Here is a 15,399-nt window from a genome sequence, read left to right on the forward strand (position 1 = left end):
TGTGGAGAGGTATGCCTTGCATCCCACAAAGCTGAGGTCTCTTTCAGCTGGGAGAACATTCACAATTGGAAAACAACCATTCACAACTGGAAAACTTAGCCCACAGCCTAAGTTGTTCAAGTTTAGGAAATGACTGAGCATGTTTCCTGTGAGATCTGACTTCTTCCTCATCCATCTGCGGCCCCCAGGCCACCTCACACCGTCTCCACCTGCCCCCACCTGCCCAGCTGACGACAGGCCCAAGGCGGGGCACCGAGGCAGACCGATCTTTGATACTTGATGGGTTTCAGGGGAAAGGGCAAGGTCTAACCTCAGGTCAGGCGCCTGGAAACGGGCAGGGCAGTTGCCCCCGCCATGACCCGACCTTCTCTAGTGGGCGAAATGCCCTTGTTGCCAAGCTTGCTGCGGGGCGAGGCTGGGACTGGCTCCTCCCTCATTGGTCGGCAGAGAAGTGCCACCGAGGAACCCTTGTTACCAGAGGCGAGAACGAGAGCCCATTGGTCAGGACACCTCACAATGGCCCCCGCAGCACGCGGGCTTCTTCTGATTGGTTCGCTGCCTGCCTCGGGAGATCCCTGTTGCCTCAACCCCAGGCGGGCTAGTTGGCGCCCTGGAACGGAGCGCTCCCCAGCCCAGCCCTGTTCCCCATTGGCTGTTGTGGGGGCCGCCGCCATCTAATGACGAGGGAGGCGCCCAGCCCCGGAGCGCGCGCCCCCTGCGGCGGGGTCTAGTGCTGCGGGGACCGCAGGTGCCCAAGCAGGGCTCAAGGCCCGGGAGCCCGGTACCTACCCCTGCGGAGGACCCCCCGACCCCCGCGCTCTCCCCTCGGGACCTGGCCTGGGGCCCAGCCGGGGCCTGCCCTCGGGGAGCTCTGCCTCTCCAACCTGGAACCCGACCCGGAAGGCCCCAGTAAGTTCGAAGCAGCCACGCGGCGTGGGAACCCACTCCGGGCGGCGGAGAGGGGCGACCCAACTGCTTGCTGTGTGTGCAGTCCGCGCCTCCGGTTACTTCTCGCCCTAATTGTTTACCCACACCTGAGTGTTTATCCGTTCCTTTACCTGGCGTGCTGGGGCCGCGCCCAGCCCCGGGGCCGCCTCTCCGAGCCCTTCGCCCCGACGGGGACGAGGGTGAAAGCCCGGCGGGACAATGTTCTACTATCCCAACGTGCTTCAGCGCCACACCGGCTGCTTCGCCACCATCTGGTAAGGGCCGGGCCGTGCGCGCCGGGAGGGGCACCCAGGGGCCCCAGCCTGACGCCCCCCACCCCCACCCCCTCCAGGCTGGCAGCGACCCGCGGCAGCCGGTTGGTGAAGCGGGAGTACCTGAAGGTGAACGTGGTGAAGACCTGGTAAGGCCGGGAAGGGGCGGAGCGGCCGGACCTGAGCGGGCAGGGGGCGGGGCGGGGGGCGGGGGCCGCTGGATGGCGTGGGCCAGGCTGTGGGGCTGCGCCTTGGCGCAGTGGTGATCAGGGCGCGTTGTCCCCCCAGTGAGGAGATCCTCGATTACGTGCTGGTCCGAGTTCAGCCCCCGATGCCCGGCCTGCCCCGGCCCCGCTTCTCCCTCTATCTGTCAGCCCAGCTGCAGATCGGCGTGATCCGGGTCTACTCTCAACAATGCCAGTACCTTGTAGGTAAGGCGGGGAAGGCTCGGAGATGGGGCAGAGCCGCGTGGCCCGCGGCGAGGGGAAGCGTGCTCAGGACCTTGCCCTACCTGCCCGCCCTGCCCGCAGAGGACATCCAGCACATCCTGGAGCGCCTGCACCGCGCCCAGCTGCAGATCCGCATTGATATGGTGGAGACTGAAGTGTGAGTGCCCACCCTGGGCCTGGGCCACTCCGCCTTCGGTGGGCATCCTCCCTGCTTGGCGTCAGCCCTCTGCCTCAGTGCTTGACAGCCCACATTCTCTGTCTCAGACCCAGCCTGCTGCTCCCTAACCGCCTGGCCATGATGGAGACCCTGGAAGATGCTCCAGACCCCTTTTTTGGGATGATGTCTGTGGATCCCGTACTTCCCAGCCCCCTCAATATCCCTCAGGTAGGGCTCATTCCCCACAGAAGCCTCCGGCTGATGAGCTGAGAGTGCAGGAGGGGAGCGCTGTGTCTGTGCGGGTCTGACACTGGGGCTAGGGAAGGGGGCGAGCCACAGCTCTCCCCTGCAGGAGTCCGTGCTGGGGGACTGTCATGGTGGACCCCTCCAGACAGAGCCATTCCACTTGTCTGTTCAAGGCCAACCTCGAGGCAGCTCTTGTCCCAACTTCTCTCCACACAGTTCCCACTGCCAAGGCCCTAAGCCAGGCCCTTGTCATCCCTTAGCCTTAGGTTTCCCTGCGCATGTTCTCCTTTATCCACGTCCTGACACGTCCACAGCTTTAGACAGTGCTGCTTCTTCTTTCAAAGACACCCCCGGTCCCCCACTGCACACAGCCCTCCATGCCCATAATGGCTACCCTCGTTCTGTACTAGTTAAGTCCTACATACCCTTAGCAGACCTGGCTCAAATGTTACCTCTTTCTGAGAGGCTTTATCCTGGGCCAGAAGCAAATGTTGCTTTGGAACTGAGCACGTTGCTAGGGCCTTGTTTCACCCTTTGTGTTGCCTCTTGCTGGGGTCCTATTCACACTGGTCTTCCTGTTAGACCATAGGCTCCCTAAGATCAAGAATCTTTTCTGTCCCCCCCAACACTTGACATAAGGGTGCAGTGCTTCCTGCACAGAAAAATGGACAAGGTCTAGATAATGGGGGCAGGGATGGGAGGAAAGGAGAGCAGATGGCAAGTGAGTTCACCGCATGCTGGTGTCACAAGGCCGCAGCGTGAAGGAATATTTTCGTCTGTTGTCTGAATAAGGTTGTGGAAGCGGGAAAACAGGGGCGGAGGATGAATCCTTCCTTTTGTCCCCAATCCCCAAAGATTCGACAGCTCCTAGAGGCTGCAAGCCCAGAGAGAGTTCTTGAGGAAGCCCCTCCTGAAGTCCCCATGGAGCCTAGGAAGCCTGGTGAGCAGAGAGCCTCTTTCCCGGAAGAGGCCTAGGAAGGCCCAAGAACTGGGCCTCTTTGAGCTTCTCTTAAGAGCCAGGCCCTGTGAGGGGCACTTTGTGTCACCTCCTCTCTGCCTCACAAGAGTCCTCTGAGATCAGAATTCTTATCCCCATTCTCCAGAGGAGGAAAGTGAGGCCCGTAGTGGTTAAGCAACCTAGCCAGGTCAGTTTGCCCGTGACTGGCCAGGGCCTGACCGGAAGCAGGTTGACTTGATTCCAGAGTCCGTGCTTTCACCTCACCACGTGGGTGTGGGAAGCTGGAAAGCAGCAGAGAGGCTGATGTGACTCTCCTGCCCCTCCAGAAAGGATCCCTGTCACTGTGCTGCCTCCAGAGGCCATCACCCTCAAGGAGGCGGAGCCCATCCGCATGCTGCCAGTCGAGGTGAGCTGTCCCCTCGCAGGAGAGCATGAGGCCCGAGTCCTGCCTCTGGCGGCCCAGCCCGCCTCACGTGCCCCCCCCCCCCCCCCCCCCCCCCCCCCGTCTTGCAGCGCTCCCTGCGCCTGGCGCCTGAGTGCCCCGTGGGCCTCCTAGAGCCCCTTGCCTTTTTCAGAACTGGAATTGCGTCCCCTCTCCTTACTCCTCCTCTCTTGCCAGGGTGAACTGGAGCTCCCAGAGGTCAGCCGCCGAGAGCTGGACCTGCTGATTGCTGAGGAAGAAGCAGCTATCCTGTTAGAGGAACGGCCGGCACTGGAGGGTCAGCGCGCTGGCACGGGCATGCTGGGCCTGGGCAGTGCCCCCGTCTCCTCTCTCCTGCGCTCTGAGCCCCGATCTTCTCTCTGCAGAGTTTGAGGAGCCCCGGGCTCTGGAGGAGGAGAGAGCTGTACCCCCGCTCTCACCACCAGCTCTCGTACCGTAAGGGCAGGACCCCCTGGGCCAGGTAGGCAGCCAGTGCTGCGAGGGGTGGCCTCATTTCTCTTGCCCGTTTTCCCCTCAGGGTGGAACTGCCCGCAGAGCTACTTCCGGTCCCGGCCCCTGAGGAGGTGAAGCCAGTAGGCTGGGAGCCCGAGGCCCTGGTTGCTGGTGAGTACCCATCGTGCCTGGGCCCTTCCTGGGGGTCCTTGCACAGCTACTGCAGTCAAGGGCCCCGTATTCCAACTTGCTGCAGGGAGGCCTTCTAGCTTCTTGCGTGGGTGGCTGCCAGGGTGAAGGGGGGTGGCAGAGCCGGGACCTAGAGTGTTGTTGCAGAGGTGACCCCCCTCCCGGAGCTGCGCCTGCCAGCCCCGCCCAGCCCAGAGGTGAGTCGTGCCCCTGCTAAGCCTTCTCCTCCCCTTTGCCCTCCTCTCCCAGAGCTGCTCATCCGTCTTGTTTCCCCCAGCCCTGGGCCACTGCTAGCCTTCCCCGGGCCTTGGCACAAGTTGGTAAAAGGTGGCCTTGCCCACCCTCCATTTTATCCAGCCTGCACTCCCGGATGGGCCCCCCCGACCACATGAGGTCAGAGCTGCACCTGGAGGCCCTGCCCAAGCTCTTTCCCGGGGTGCCTCTGGAGTGGGGATGCGGGGCCTGTTTTGCAGCCCACCAAGGTGACAGGAAAAGGAGTAATGGGTAGCCTTGCCCCCACGTCCCCTCCCCAATCAGAGGCTGCGGCCCCCAGTGCCCCCCTATCCCCGGGGTCCACCTGCTCGCCGCCGCCGCCGCCAGTTACTGTTCTGGGACAAGGAGACTCAGATCTCCCGGGAGAAATTCCAGGAACAACTGCAAACCAGAGCCCACTGCTGGGAGTGTGTGAGTGCAGCCCCAGGCTCTGCGGGCCACAGAGGGAGGCAGGGAGGGCCCGAGGCCACACGTGCTGGGCCGTCTAAACTCTGGGGAGGCACCGGGAATGATCCCCAAAGTGCACGTGCTCCAGGTTTGCACAGACACAACTCTCCACGTTCTTTTAGTGACCCTACATAGCACATGGCTGGGCACCCCCTGGCAGTGGGCGGGGCCAGGCAGGGGCAGGAGCCTGAGAGTTGGACGGTCGGAGGCCTTGGAACAAAGCATTGCAAAGAAGTAGAGAAGGGGCAGGGAGGAGTGCCTCCCTCCTAACTGGGCTTCTGCCCCCCCATCCCCCCCCCGCAGCCAAAGGTGCAGCCTCCCGAGAGGACCACCAGGAGCCCCACGGAGCTATTCCGAACCCCAACTCAATGTAAGGAGTGGTGGGAGTTGCCATGTGGGGTCTTCTGAACCCATAGTCCTCCGTCTTGGTGTTCCTCACACGTCCAACCCCACCCCTGCCGCCCCTCCCTCCCCAGCTGGCTGGCTCCCCCCGGAACTGCTGACCCTGTGGACCCACTGTGCCCAGCCACCCCCAGAAGCACTCAGGCGAAGGCCACCCCTGGAGCCTGAGAGGGAGGTGGCAGCTGAGGAGGAAAGGATGGAAATTGTCAGCGATATCGAGGTAACTGCACCCCCTTCCTCCTCCCTCGGGGGCCGGCACGCTTCGCCTGAGCTCCGGCAGGCTGCCTGCTGCCCACCTGGGCCTGTGCTGCCACGTCCCATCCCCGAGCGTGGGCCGGGGCAGGCCGGGACCGCGTCACCCCGCCCCGGGTGCTTCTGTGGCGCTCGGGGCCTTAGTTCTCACTCTCCCTTCCCCAGGTCCTGAGAGAGGCCCTGGAGCCCAGCGGGCCCCTCGTGCTGTCTTTAGGTAGGCCCCTGGAGAAGGGAGAGGGCCCCCACCGCCCCAGGGCCCGGCTACCCTAACTGCTGCTGGTGTTTACTAGAGGAAGCAGTTCACATAAGGAAGCCTAGACCTCTTCGGTTCTCCTCCCGGGGTCCCTCTTACAAGTCACTGCACAGCGGCAGCATCTAGTTTGACCGGTGGGGGGGGGGGTGGGACCCAAGGTCCCAACCGCTCCGATCTAAGCGGGCGCACTCGGGCCCTTCGCCTCCCCCCAACAGAGCTCTCTCTCGAGGCGGCCGAGGAAGAGAAGACCCGCATCAGCCTCATCCCCCCAGAAGAACGGTGGTAAGCCGCCAGCCTGGGTGCACTCGGGCCGTGGCCCCCATCGGTGTCGCAGCCGCCCCCTTCCCTGCTTGCCCTGACTCCCGCGTCCTCCTAGGGCCTGGGCTGAGGCCGAGCAGCCGGAGCTCCCTGCGCTGCCTGCGGTGCCCGAGGTCCCGGAGCTGCCCCCGGGGCTGCCCCCGGAGCTCGAGCTGCTGTCGCCGGAGGCTGTGTACAGGTGCCGGGGTAAGGCCACCGCGGCGGGGTGGGCGCAGGCTGGGGCTCTGGCTGACCGCGTCCGCCCCCCACAGGGCAGTGGCCCAGGAGCTGCAGGCCAACAGGGAGCCCGACTTCAGCAGCCTGGTGGCCCCCGTCAGCCCTCGCCGGGTGGCCGCCCGGGTCTTCTACCTGCTCCTGGGTGAGTGTGGACGCATGTGGGCACGGGTGGGGGGCGAGGCCCCAGGCCGGAGGCCACCACAGGGCCTCCCCCCGACTGGCCCCGTCCTCTTCTCTTGACCAGTGCTTGCAGCACAACAGATCCTCCGCCTGGAACAAGAGAAGCCGTACGGGCGCATCCTGATCCTGCCGGGGCCCCGATTCCACCGCGGTTAGCCCTGACAGAGCTGCCCGGGAGCTGGCTCCATTAAACCCCGTCTTGCCTGCCTCGATTCCGAATGTGTATCTCTATGCTTCCGGCTCTCAGAGCTACCGTTCAAGCAGAGACTGAACTGCCTTTATTAGGGTAGGATGTCAAGACTCCATTTGCGCTGTCCCACAGCGTAACAGATCCAGCCCCAGAGACACCCCCGTAAGGCAGCAAGCGGGACTGAGACTCCGAGTGGGTACGAGGCCCAGAATCTTTGGTAAGGCGCAAGCTGAAACTGGGCTGAGAGGTGCTCTTGGGGCCTGCGCAGGCTCTGCTCTCTCTGGCCCGGCTGCAGCCGCCAGTCTAGGTGAGGCCCAGGGCGGCCTGGAGTTCCTGAGCTTTGTCACCAGGCAGTGAGCCCAGGGCCGAGTGGAAGCTGTCGGTGTGCTGTCTGGCCAGGAACGTCAGGAGCTGCAGCAGTGTGGCCTTGGTGTCTGGGTGGAGAGCAGAGAGGGAGAGATCGGGGAGGACTGACCCCCAAAATCCCTAGCTAGCTGCCTCCCACCTGCCCCTGGCCCTGCCCACGACCACCACCCTCACCTGGTGGGATCTTGTTCTCGGCCAGAATGAGGCTGCAGATGCGCAGGAGCTCAGGAGCCACGTCTACAACCTGTGCGGGGAGAAACGGCTGACTCAGGGCTGCCAGCACCCCAGGGCCCCAGGATCAAGGACAGGCAGGGTCTCCCACCGGGGACACTTTACGCGTGATACTGTTTCACATCCAAGACCGCTGGGAAACCCAAGAAGGACCCATGAAACATGGTGGGAATCATGTTTTTTTGAAGGAGACAGAACTTAAAACCAAAATAAGCCCAGACACTCGGGAGGTCCACCGACACAACGGTCTGTAAAGGTGCAGGACAGAGGCGGACGACACGGGAGCGCGGGTACCCGGGGCCAAACCTAGCCAGTTGGCGCAGACGAGTCTCATTCAGAAAGCAGAGCTGCTCTGAGTGGAAGAGAAGGGTGGGGGGGGCCGTGGAACACAGTGTGAAGGAGCCCGGCTGTAGGAAGTCAGCCCAGGGAAGCTCTGGCTTCTGGCCCACACCAGAGGGTGCACGTGGCCAGGGAGGACGGGGCTCCCTAGGGGAAAAAACGCTTCGTGGTGAGAGGGGCCCGCCCTCTGCCATGACAGGCCCAGCCGCCGACCCTCGCAGACCAATGACACACGAGTGTCCGCGGGCAGTTTCAGCTGTGACTGCGTCAGTTATGAGGGGGGCCAAGCTTGCCTCTTGAGCGGAGCGTCAAGCTCCCCTCCGAGTTACCTGGTCAGGGCTGCTCTGGTACAGGAAGCTGAAGAGGTGCCCGACGGTGACCCACTCCTCCAAGTCCTCCTTCAGCGGCAGGGCGTGCAGGAGGGCAGCCAGCACCTGGACGCAGAGACGCCTCAGGCTCCTTGTTCTGTCCCCTTGCCCGCCCCCACCCCCGCCCCCAACAGGCAGCTTCTGGGCCCTGCCCCCTGCCTCACCTGGGGCTCCGGTTTCCTCGTGGGACTGGCCATCAGCAGGCGGGCCAGCGCCCCACAGATGTTGTCACGGACGCGACCGTGGCGCTCCCGTGCCAGGAGGGGCAACAGAAGCCCCAGCAGCTTGGGGAAGTATCTGGTTCCACAGTCAAGGAACAGGCGCACGGACAGCCACCTCCCATCCTCGAGCCCCAGGGATACTCTGCCCCCGCCCCCGGCCCCCGGCCGCCCGCTGCGGATACTCCTGAGCAGGGCGGCCCCCGTGCTCGGCCAGCACGCCCAGCCCGAAGACGGCATTGCTCCGCACCTCGGGGTCGGCCTCCCGGGCGGCGCTCACCAGCACGGGGAGCAGCCGAGACACGAACTGCGCTGAGGCCCCACGCAGGCCCTGAATGGACTCTGCCAGCGTCCCCACGGCAAAGGACTTCTCGGCCACCGTGCAGCCCTGTTTCTGGTGGGGGGAGGACCGCGGGTCCGGCTGGGGCTGGGAACGCGGCGGCGGGGGCGCGCACAGGGTGCACGGGCAGGACGGGGCTCGAGGCCAGGGCGCGGGGCACTCACCGTCTTGCACAGCAGCAGTGGCAAGAAGCTGGCAAAGAAGGGGGCAAAGGCGTCTCCCCCCGCCGCGGCGGCCAGGGCAGGGATGGCGTCCCCGGCGTGCTCTAGCAACATGGCGTCGTATTCGGCCTGCGGGGCCGGGTCGGGGTAGAGCACCGCGGCTAGCCCTGCCACCGCCACGGGGGGTCCCCAGGGCTCGTCCTGGGCTGACAGGGCTGGCCCCTTCCAGGCTGGGCTCGTGTGAGGCCCAGCTTTTTCTCCCGGCGCGCCTACTCTCCGCTCTGGATCCCGGCCCCCGGGACCCCCACCCGCAGAAAGCCTTTCCTGAACTCCCGCTGCCTTCGTGGGAGCAGGGACGCACCATTCCGAGCCATCACCAACCTTCTAGCAGCCCTGGCCCCCCCCCCCCCCCGGCCAAGCCCAGGTACACTGCCCACCCCCGCCCTGCGGACAACCCCCCCGGCAGCCTGGCCGCACAGTGCGGCCCCGGCTCTCACCTGCTCCTCCTCCTCCTCCTCCTCGTTGTCGTTGTCGTCGTCGTCGCCGTCAGCGTCCTGACAGGCTGTCTGCAGGAGGGGAGTTCAGCTCAGCCTGGGCTCTCCCGCCCCTTCTCTCCGCGCCGGCCCCTCGCCCCGCAGCCCGCCCGCCCGCTCACCTGCCGCTGCAGCACGGCCCTGAGCACGCCGCAGAGCTCGGCGAGACGCCCGGGGGGCTGCAGCGCGAGGGGCCCGCAGCCGCGCAGCACCCCCGTCAGCGCCTCGAGCACGGCCATCACCACCTGGCGCTCCCGCTCCCTGCTCACCGCCTGCATGTAGGACGGCACCACCCGGGCCAGGGCGGCCTGCAGAGCTGGGGGCATCGTTGGCTGAGGCCCCGGTCAGGCCCTGGCCCCCACCCCCCACCCCCCACCCCCACCCCAGCACCGTCCCCGGCTTCCGGAGGCCCCGGCCTCCCCTGCTCACCCGCGGTGCTGGGTCCCGAGGGGCAGCTCTGACAGGCCTTGTGCAGCGCACAGCAGAACCGCCCCAGGGCCTCGTGGGCCGCCTTCCGCACGTTCAGGTGAGGGCACTGCGGGACGAGGACGGGCGGGACGGGCCTGTCGTGTTCCCGGCCAGCGCAGGGCCCCGCGCAGCCCACCCGCTCCGTCCACCTGGCCCTCTCACCTCCAGCAGCTTGAATACTTCTTCGAAGACGCTCTCCATGTACGGGAGGAAGGCCACACTGTGGACAGACACACAGCCGTGGGGAAGGAGCTCCCAGGCGGGGTTCCCAGGGCCGGGAAAGGGCCGAGGCTCACCTGCTGTTCACAGAGATCTCCCCCAGAGCAGCACAGGCGTCTTCCTTCTCGTCAAAGAAGGCATTCTCCACGCTGTACCTAGGGTAATGGGGGGAGGCACCGGTGGTCAGGCACCAGCGGGGGTGGGCCCGGCACAGGGCCCTCGCCCAAAGCCGGGGTTCCTCGGACCAGAACGGCACCCCTCCGCACCCTGAGATCTCGGAGTCATCCTCCTCTTCTTCATCCTTGTCCATGAGCTCCTCCTCTTCCTCCCCTTCACTCTCGTCGTCAAACAGAAGGAAGGAGCTGGTTCCGTCATACTGAGGCTGGCCAGACGAAGCACAGCAGGGACCCTGGCTCAGCCGCGCCCAGGTCTCGATGCCGCCCCAGGGCTGCCCTTCCCCAACCAACCCAGCCCACCCACTCTCCGCTCACCACAATGCCCTCAGTGGAGCGCAGGGACAGCAGCATGAGTGTGGTGATTTGTGGCAGGTGGGGCGCCAGGCCCTCACCCATGAGCCCCGATAAGGCTGCGAACAGGCTGTACCTGGGGGAGGCAGGTGGAAGCCGTACAGTCCCGGCCGCTGGAGCCAGACAGAACAGGGGAGCCCGGGGCAACCCACGGTCTGGAACCAGAGGACCGGGTTCCGGGCTCAGGGCTGGGGGTCCAGTGGGCGGGCAGGAGGCGCGGGGCAGGGGTGGGGGCTCACTCACGTGCAGCGCCGCAAGTCAGGGTCGTCTACCTGGTCACACAGGCCCAGCCCCAGCTGGCAGCACTCCTCAGCCAGGGGCCTCATGGGCTCCCCCACTGCTCGAGCCAGCACCCCCAGCGTCTCTGTGGGGGCAAGCGCTGGGTTAGTGCTAGGATGCGACGAGGAGCCAGAGAGGCACAAGGCCAAACCGTGGGGGACCGAAGACGGCAGCTGGGGGGCAATTCAGCAATCCCACTTTGCCGAGAAGATAGCTGTGCTGCCCTGGGGGAGAGCTCCATGAACACCTCGGCCCTTCCCCGGCCCTGGGAACCCTGCCTGAGCCCCTGACGCACCCAGGCTCTGGATCTGCACAGGCTGGAGGTCCTCGCGGGCTGGCAGCAAGAATCCCCGCAGGTGCTCCATGATGGTGGGGAAGTAGGGCAGCAGGGAGGCCTGGGCAGCTGTGGCTGGGAGACGGAAGGACAGGGACTCAGAGCTGGAGTGGGGACCACCGGGACCACCTGCCCCAGGCTACCTGGGGAAACCCGGGACCCTGCCTCCTTCTCCTCACCAATGGCCCCCAGGGCGCTCACGGCCAGCTCCTTGGCCCGGGGGCTGCTGGGATTCCTCAGAGGCTGCAGCATACACTCCATCAGCTCCGGAAGGTAGGGCTGCACCTTGGGCCCTGTGGGAAAGGGCAAGCCTCTAACACCCAGTCCAGGTGCTCCCACATTCTGGGGGGGCCCTCCCTGCCTCCAGGCTGACCTCTAACATCCAGCCCAGGGCTCCCTGGGGGCCTGCCACACTCCTCTCCGCCGCAGACAATGGTTCAGGGGGTTGCATGTCCCACCCCCTTCATCCAAAGCGACAGCTCTGTCCCCTCCCTCACACGCCCAAGGGCCATCACCTACCTAGGTTCTCCACGAAATTCTCCAGAGCATAGCAGGCCTTGGCGAGGTGGTTTGTGTGCCCGGGAGGCACCGACTTCAGGTAGGCGAGGAGCAGCGGCATCACCTCCCCTGAATAGTTGCTGATGTGGGGCTGGGGGAGGGGGAAAGGGGGCCCGAGTCAGCCCTCGGCGGCGGCGGCAGGGACCGCTGAAGACATGAAGCTGAGGGGAAGATGGCCCGGGCGATGGGTGGGGACTCTGCAACGGGGGCCGCCCACGCTCAGCCCCACTGACCTGGAGGTTCTCCGAGAACTGGCCCAGGGCAAAGAGTGCGGCGTTGCGAACGACTTGTGCCGGGTCCTCCAGGCCCTTGCACACAATCTGCAGCAGCGGGGGCAGCAGCCTGGGGGGAGGGCGGGCAGAAGCAGAGGATGCTGTCTGAGGGGCGGGGCCAGAAAGCCCTAGGCTGAGCCCTTCTCCTCTTTCCCCCGGGGAAACCAGGGAAATGTCACCAGACAGTAGGCACCACCCCCTGGTCTCTATAGCTGAGGTGGCCATTTCAATTATCTTCCAAACTGGGGCACTTGAGAGTGAGGGCAAACACTTCCGCTAATTAAGCTCCAACAGCAAGCAGAGACAAGGACCGTCATGGACCGTGTAGTGGTGCTCCTCATGGCCCACCCTCACTCTAGGACAAAGACACCTCTGTCTGATGTGGTCACCAGCTCCGTCGGACAGCACGGCCAGCACCAGGAGCCCAGCCTTGCGCTGGTACGGTCTCTCACTCCGCAAGGCTTCTTCCAGCATAGGCATCTAGGGGAACGGATGGTACTCTCCTGAAACCCTGGTCCAAGTCTGCCCATTCCTGCGGCAACCGGCCCTCCACACCTGCCATGGCCCAAACATCCTCAGCGGTGGGAGACTAGGCACACCGGGGGATAGGGGCACCAGGAGGACAGAGCCACACTTACCAGCAAGGGACAGAGCTTCTCGGGGGGCAAATGTAGTGCCAGCATGTCCACGACCTGAAAAATGACAGGAAGACTTTGCTGGACTCCATCTCTGCCCCACAGCGACCAAGCCCCTGCCCCCGCCCATTGCACATCCCACCTGTACAGCAAAGTGCTTGGGAGTCTCTCCCACCAGCCCAATCTCCGGCTCTTCCTCTTCTGAATCCTGGTCCTCGGGATCCAGCTGGCCCAGGGCAGGCTCGGCAGCCATAATGGGGAAAAGGGTGTGTAGTAAGGGTGGTAGGAGACGATTCTTCAGTAAGGCCTTGAGAGGGAAGGTGGAACCGTGTCCCTGAGAATCTATTCCCGAGATGGACTCACATTAAAAATTCCAGCCTTGGGCACCTGGGTGGCTCAGTAGGTTAGGCATCCGACTCTTGATTTCCACTTAGGTGATAATCTCAGGGTCGTGGGATCGAGCCCCGCATCGGGCTCCATACTCAGCAGGGAACCTGCTTGAGATTCTCTCTCCCTCTCCCTCTGTCCCTCCCCCTGCTCGTGTGTGCACAGCTCTCTCTCTAAAATAAATAAATAAGTCTTTAAAAAAAAAAAAATTCCAGTCTCCTAGGCCACAGAGGGTCTAGTAGGAGATTCCCAAACTCCCAGCCAGGAACTACGGTGAGGCCAGATCAAGTTTTGAATACTTAAAGATACCCCTGAGATGAACAGAATGTCCCAAGAGTGAGGCGAAGGATGGAAACGGGGGTGCAGTAATGTGCATCAGAGAGTACTCACCTTGCTCTTGACTTTGACCAAGAAAGTGAGGCAGCAGAGAATCCGTACACGTATCGCATCACCCAGAGCCACATTTCTAGCCACCTGCCCAGAGACTAACCTGAATCAGAAACAGGCAAGGAAACTCCCAGCAAAACAAGCAGCAGAGGCCGTGCCCATCCCCGGCTCACCTCTAGGCAGAATGTGAGAACCTCAGAGAGGTGGGAGGTGATGATGGGCACCTCTGACTCCAGCAATTCATCCAGGGCCTCCACAGCCTCACAGGCCTTTGCCTGTCGGACAAACAAGTCATAGGGTTACCATGCTCTTCTTCAGTGAACCAGGCTGTGGGCTCCTACGCCCTCCTCACAACAGAGCTCTTGCCCAAATGTTGTCCTCACCTCATCTATAGGGATCAGAGTCTGCACGGCCACAATGAGCTTGGGCACCAACATCCGTGCGAGAGGCTGGAGGGCAAAAAGCATAATGCATGCTCACTCATCTCAGGCCCCAGAAGCTGGCAGCTTCCTCAAAGCCTGGACACAGGACGAGCCCGGGTACAGCCGCCCACAGTATCTCCTCTCAAGTGTTCGGGACGACAAATGGGAGAGAGTCTGAGGTAGTTCTGCATCGTGCAGGGGTGAGGACACGGAAGGCCCAAGGACAGGGAGCCAGGGCAGGTGAGGACCCATGTCTCACCACGTCATCAGTGCTCAGGTAAGGGGCCGTGGTGGTCAGAGTGCGCAGGGAGTAGAAGAGGAGCCCCGGAGACCCCACCTCGCCAAGGGTCTCATTCAGAAGCCGAAGAAGCTCCCGGTGGTGGGGTTGGAAGGCCTCAGGCTGGGAGGTCACCACCACACTTAGCAGCAAAAGCCCCATCTGTCCAGGTGTAGGGGATGGGAAAGAAGAGCATATATGGTCTCTCCAGCCTCTCGGTTGCTCCCCTTCCTCCCTCCCTCCCACCCACCCACCATGTGCTAGTACCTCTCTCTCTGGGATGTGGAGGCTGTGGGTACTGTGCTGAAGAAGCTGCATGAGCTGAGGCCAGGCCTCCAGGCCTTCCTTTCGAAAAATGGTGGCTGAGAGCTGGGCCAGGCTAAGCCTCACAGAGTGCCTGCGAACAGGAGAGATTGCCCCCCCACTCCCAATCACCCTCCAACACCCTCCCCAGCACATGCTGGGCCTGCCTCCATGGGGTGGCCAGGACAGAAACCTCCGAGTGTGGGCAGAGGGTCTGCCAAGTTGGGACACATAAGACGGTGGCTCACAGGGAGCAGCAAGCTGGGTGTGTAATCTGATGAGCCTGGCCTCACGCAGACTGAATTTCGGTTCCACTTTTCTGATTCGGGTTTGGCAGACCACCACAGCCCATTCTCATGAAATTTAGCCTTCAACACAGTCTTAGAATTCTTGCTCCCCCTTGGTCTAGAACTGACATCATTCTCCCTCCCCGGCCCTGTCCGGAGCTGAAAGGCAAGGCAGAAACCCAGAGGGTCTCAGTCACAATCCCAAGAGGAGGCAGGGAGGCACTTACTCGGTCTCTCTCTGAAGGGCGGTCAGGACCAGGGACTTGAGGCTGGAACACAGGTGGCAGGTGTGGGTACTTGGCCCGCCCCGGAGCCGCCTCCGCCGGGCCCCGCCCCGCCCCTGGCCCCGCCCACCTCTCCCGATGTTCAGCCGCCAGCCGTCGCCAGCGGGTGCTCAGTCGTCTGCGGGTCAGCACGGCCGCGAACTGGCGGATCTGGGACGAGGAAGCACGCATATGAGGGTCCCGGCAGGAAGGTGCTGGGCGGGGCGCAGGGGACAAGCTGGGGCTAGACCGGTGGCGTACTATGGGACGCTCCGCGGGAAGGGGCAGGCGCCTCACCTGAGGGTCGGCCGCCGAGGCGAGCAGGTCGCAGAGGGCGGGCAGGGCGGCCGGGTCCCGAAGAGCGGTCTGGAGCTGCTCGGTGGCCTGGGAGGAGTCCCGGGGTCAGAGTCGGGCCTTTCCCACCACCTCCCGCTCGCCCCGGCCGGGTCCCCCCTGACCCGTACCCGGCGGATGCGCTCGGTGTCTGGCAGCAGCAGCTCCCGCAGGATCTGCTCCAGCCCGGCGGGCTCCATGGCAGCAGCCGAGCCGCCGCTACTGGGTCGGGAGGGGGGGGAGGGACTGCACGTGGAGGCCCTGAAACCCGCTTCCGGCGGAAAGGGCG

The 15,399-nt window shown here is 64.1% G+C and overlaps 2 protein-coding genes across 2 annotated transcripts; one reads left to right on the top strand and one right to left on the bottom strand.

The window, feature by feature from the left end:
* Positions 1–1,146: 1,146 nt before the first annotated feature.
* Positions 1,147–6,624, top strand: REC8 (REC8 meiotic recombination protein). The gene is made up of 19 exons (XM_032404529.1): positions 1,147–1,202; positions 1,280–1,348; positions 1,488–1,630; positions 1,730–1,805; positions 1,913–2,033; positions 2,907–2,991; positions 3,336–3,415; positions 3,629–3,728; positions 3,817–3,886; positions 3,969–4,054; positions 4,220–4,269; positions 4,610–4,756; positions 5,096–5,162; positions 5,269–5,414; positions 5,612–5,660; positions 5,915–5,981; positions 6,076–6,195; positions 6,269–6,375; positions 6,478–6,624. The coding sequence occupies exons 1-19, from the start codon at positions 1,147–1,149 to the stop codon at positions 6,567–6,569; spliced, it is 1,731 nt and encodes a 576-aa protein (XP_032260420.1). The 3' UTR covers positions 6,570–6,624.
* A 23-nt stretch (positions 6,625–6,647) lies between these two features.
* On the bottom strand, positions 6,648–15,352 carry IPO4 (importin 4). The gene is made up of 30 exons (XM_032404809.1): positions 15,242–15,352; positions 15,075–15,161; positions 14,869–14,948; positions 14,742–14,783; positions 14,192–14,321; positions 13,907–14,086; positions 13,609–13,674; positions 13,399–13,500; positions 13,229–13,312; positions 12,594–12,758; positions 12,455–12,508; positions 12,187–12,296; positions 11,778–11,886; positions 11,506–11,635; positions 11,166–11,279; positions 10,948–11,061; positions 10,617–10,737; positions 10,338–10,449; positions 10,113–10,228; positions 9,924–10,001; positions 9,790–9,847; positions 9,589–9,694; positions 9,282–9,475; positions 9,124–9,192; positions 8,630–8,755; positions 8,311–8,519; positions 8,072–8,204; positions 7,869–7,973; positions 7,144–7,213; positions 6,648–7,037 (listed from the first exon to the last, which is right to left on the bottom strand). Exons 1-30 carry the CDS (start codon positions 15,308–15,310, stop codon positions 6,907–6,909), a joined length of 3,264 nt encoding a protein of 1,087 aa, XP_032260700.1. The 5' UTR covers positions 15,311–15,352; the 3' UTR covers positions 6,648–6,906.
* Positions 15,353–15,399: the final 47 nt, after the last annotated feature.

Source organism: Phoca vitulina, unplaced genomic scaffold (assembly GCF_004348235.1).
Source record: "Phoca vitulina isolate PV1807 unplaced genomic scaffold, GSC_HSeal_1.0 scaffold7, whole genome shotgun sequence".
NCBI classification, from domain to species: domain Eukaryota; kingdom Metazoa; phylum Chordata; class Mammalia; order Carnivora; family Phocidae; genus Phoca; species Phoca vitulina.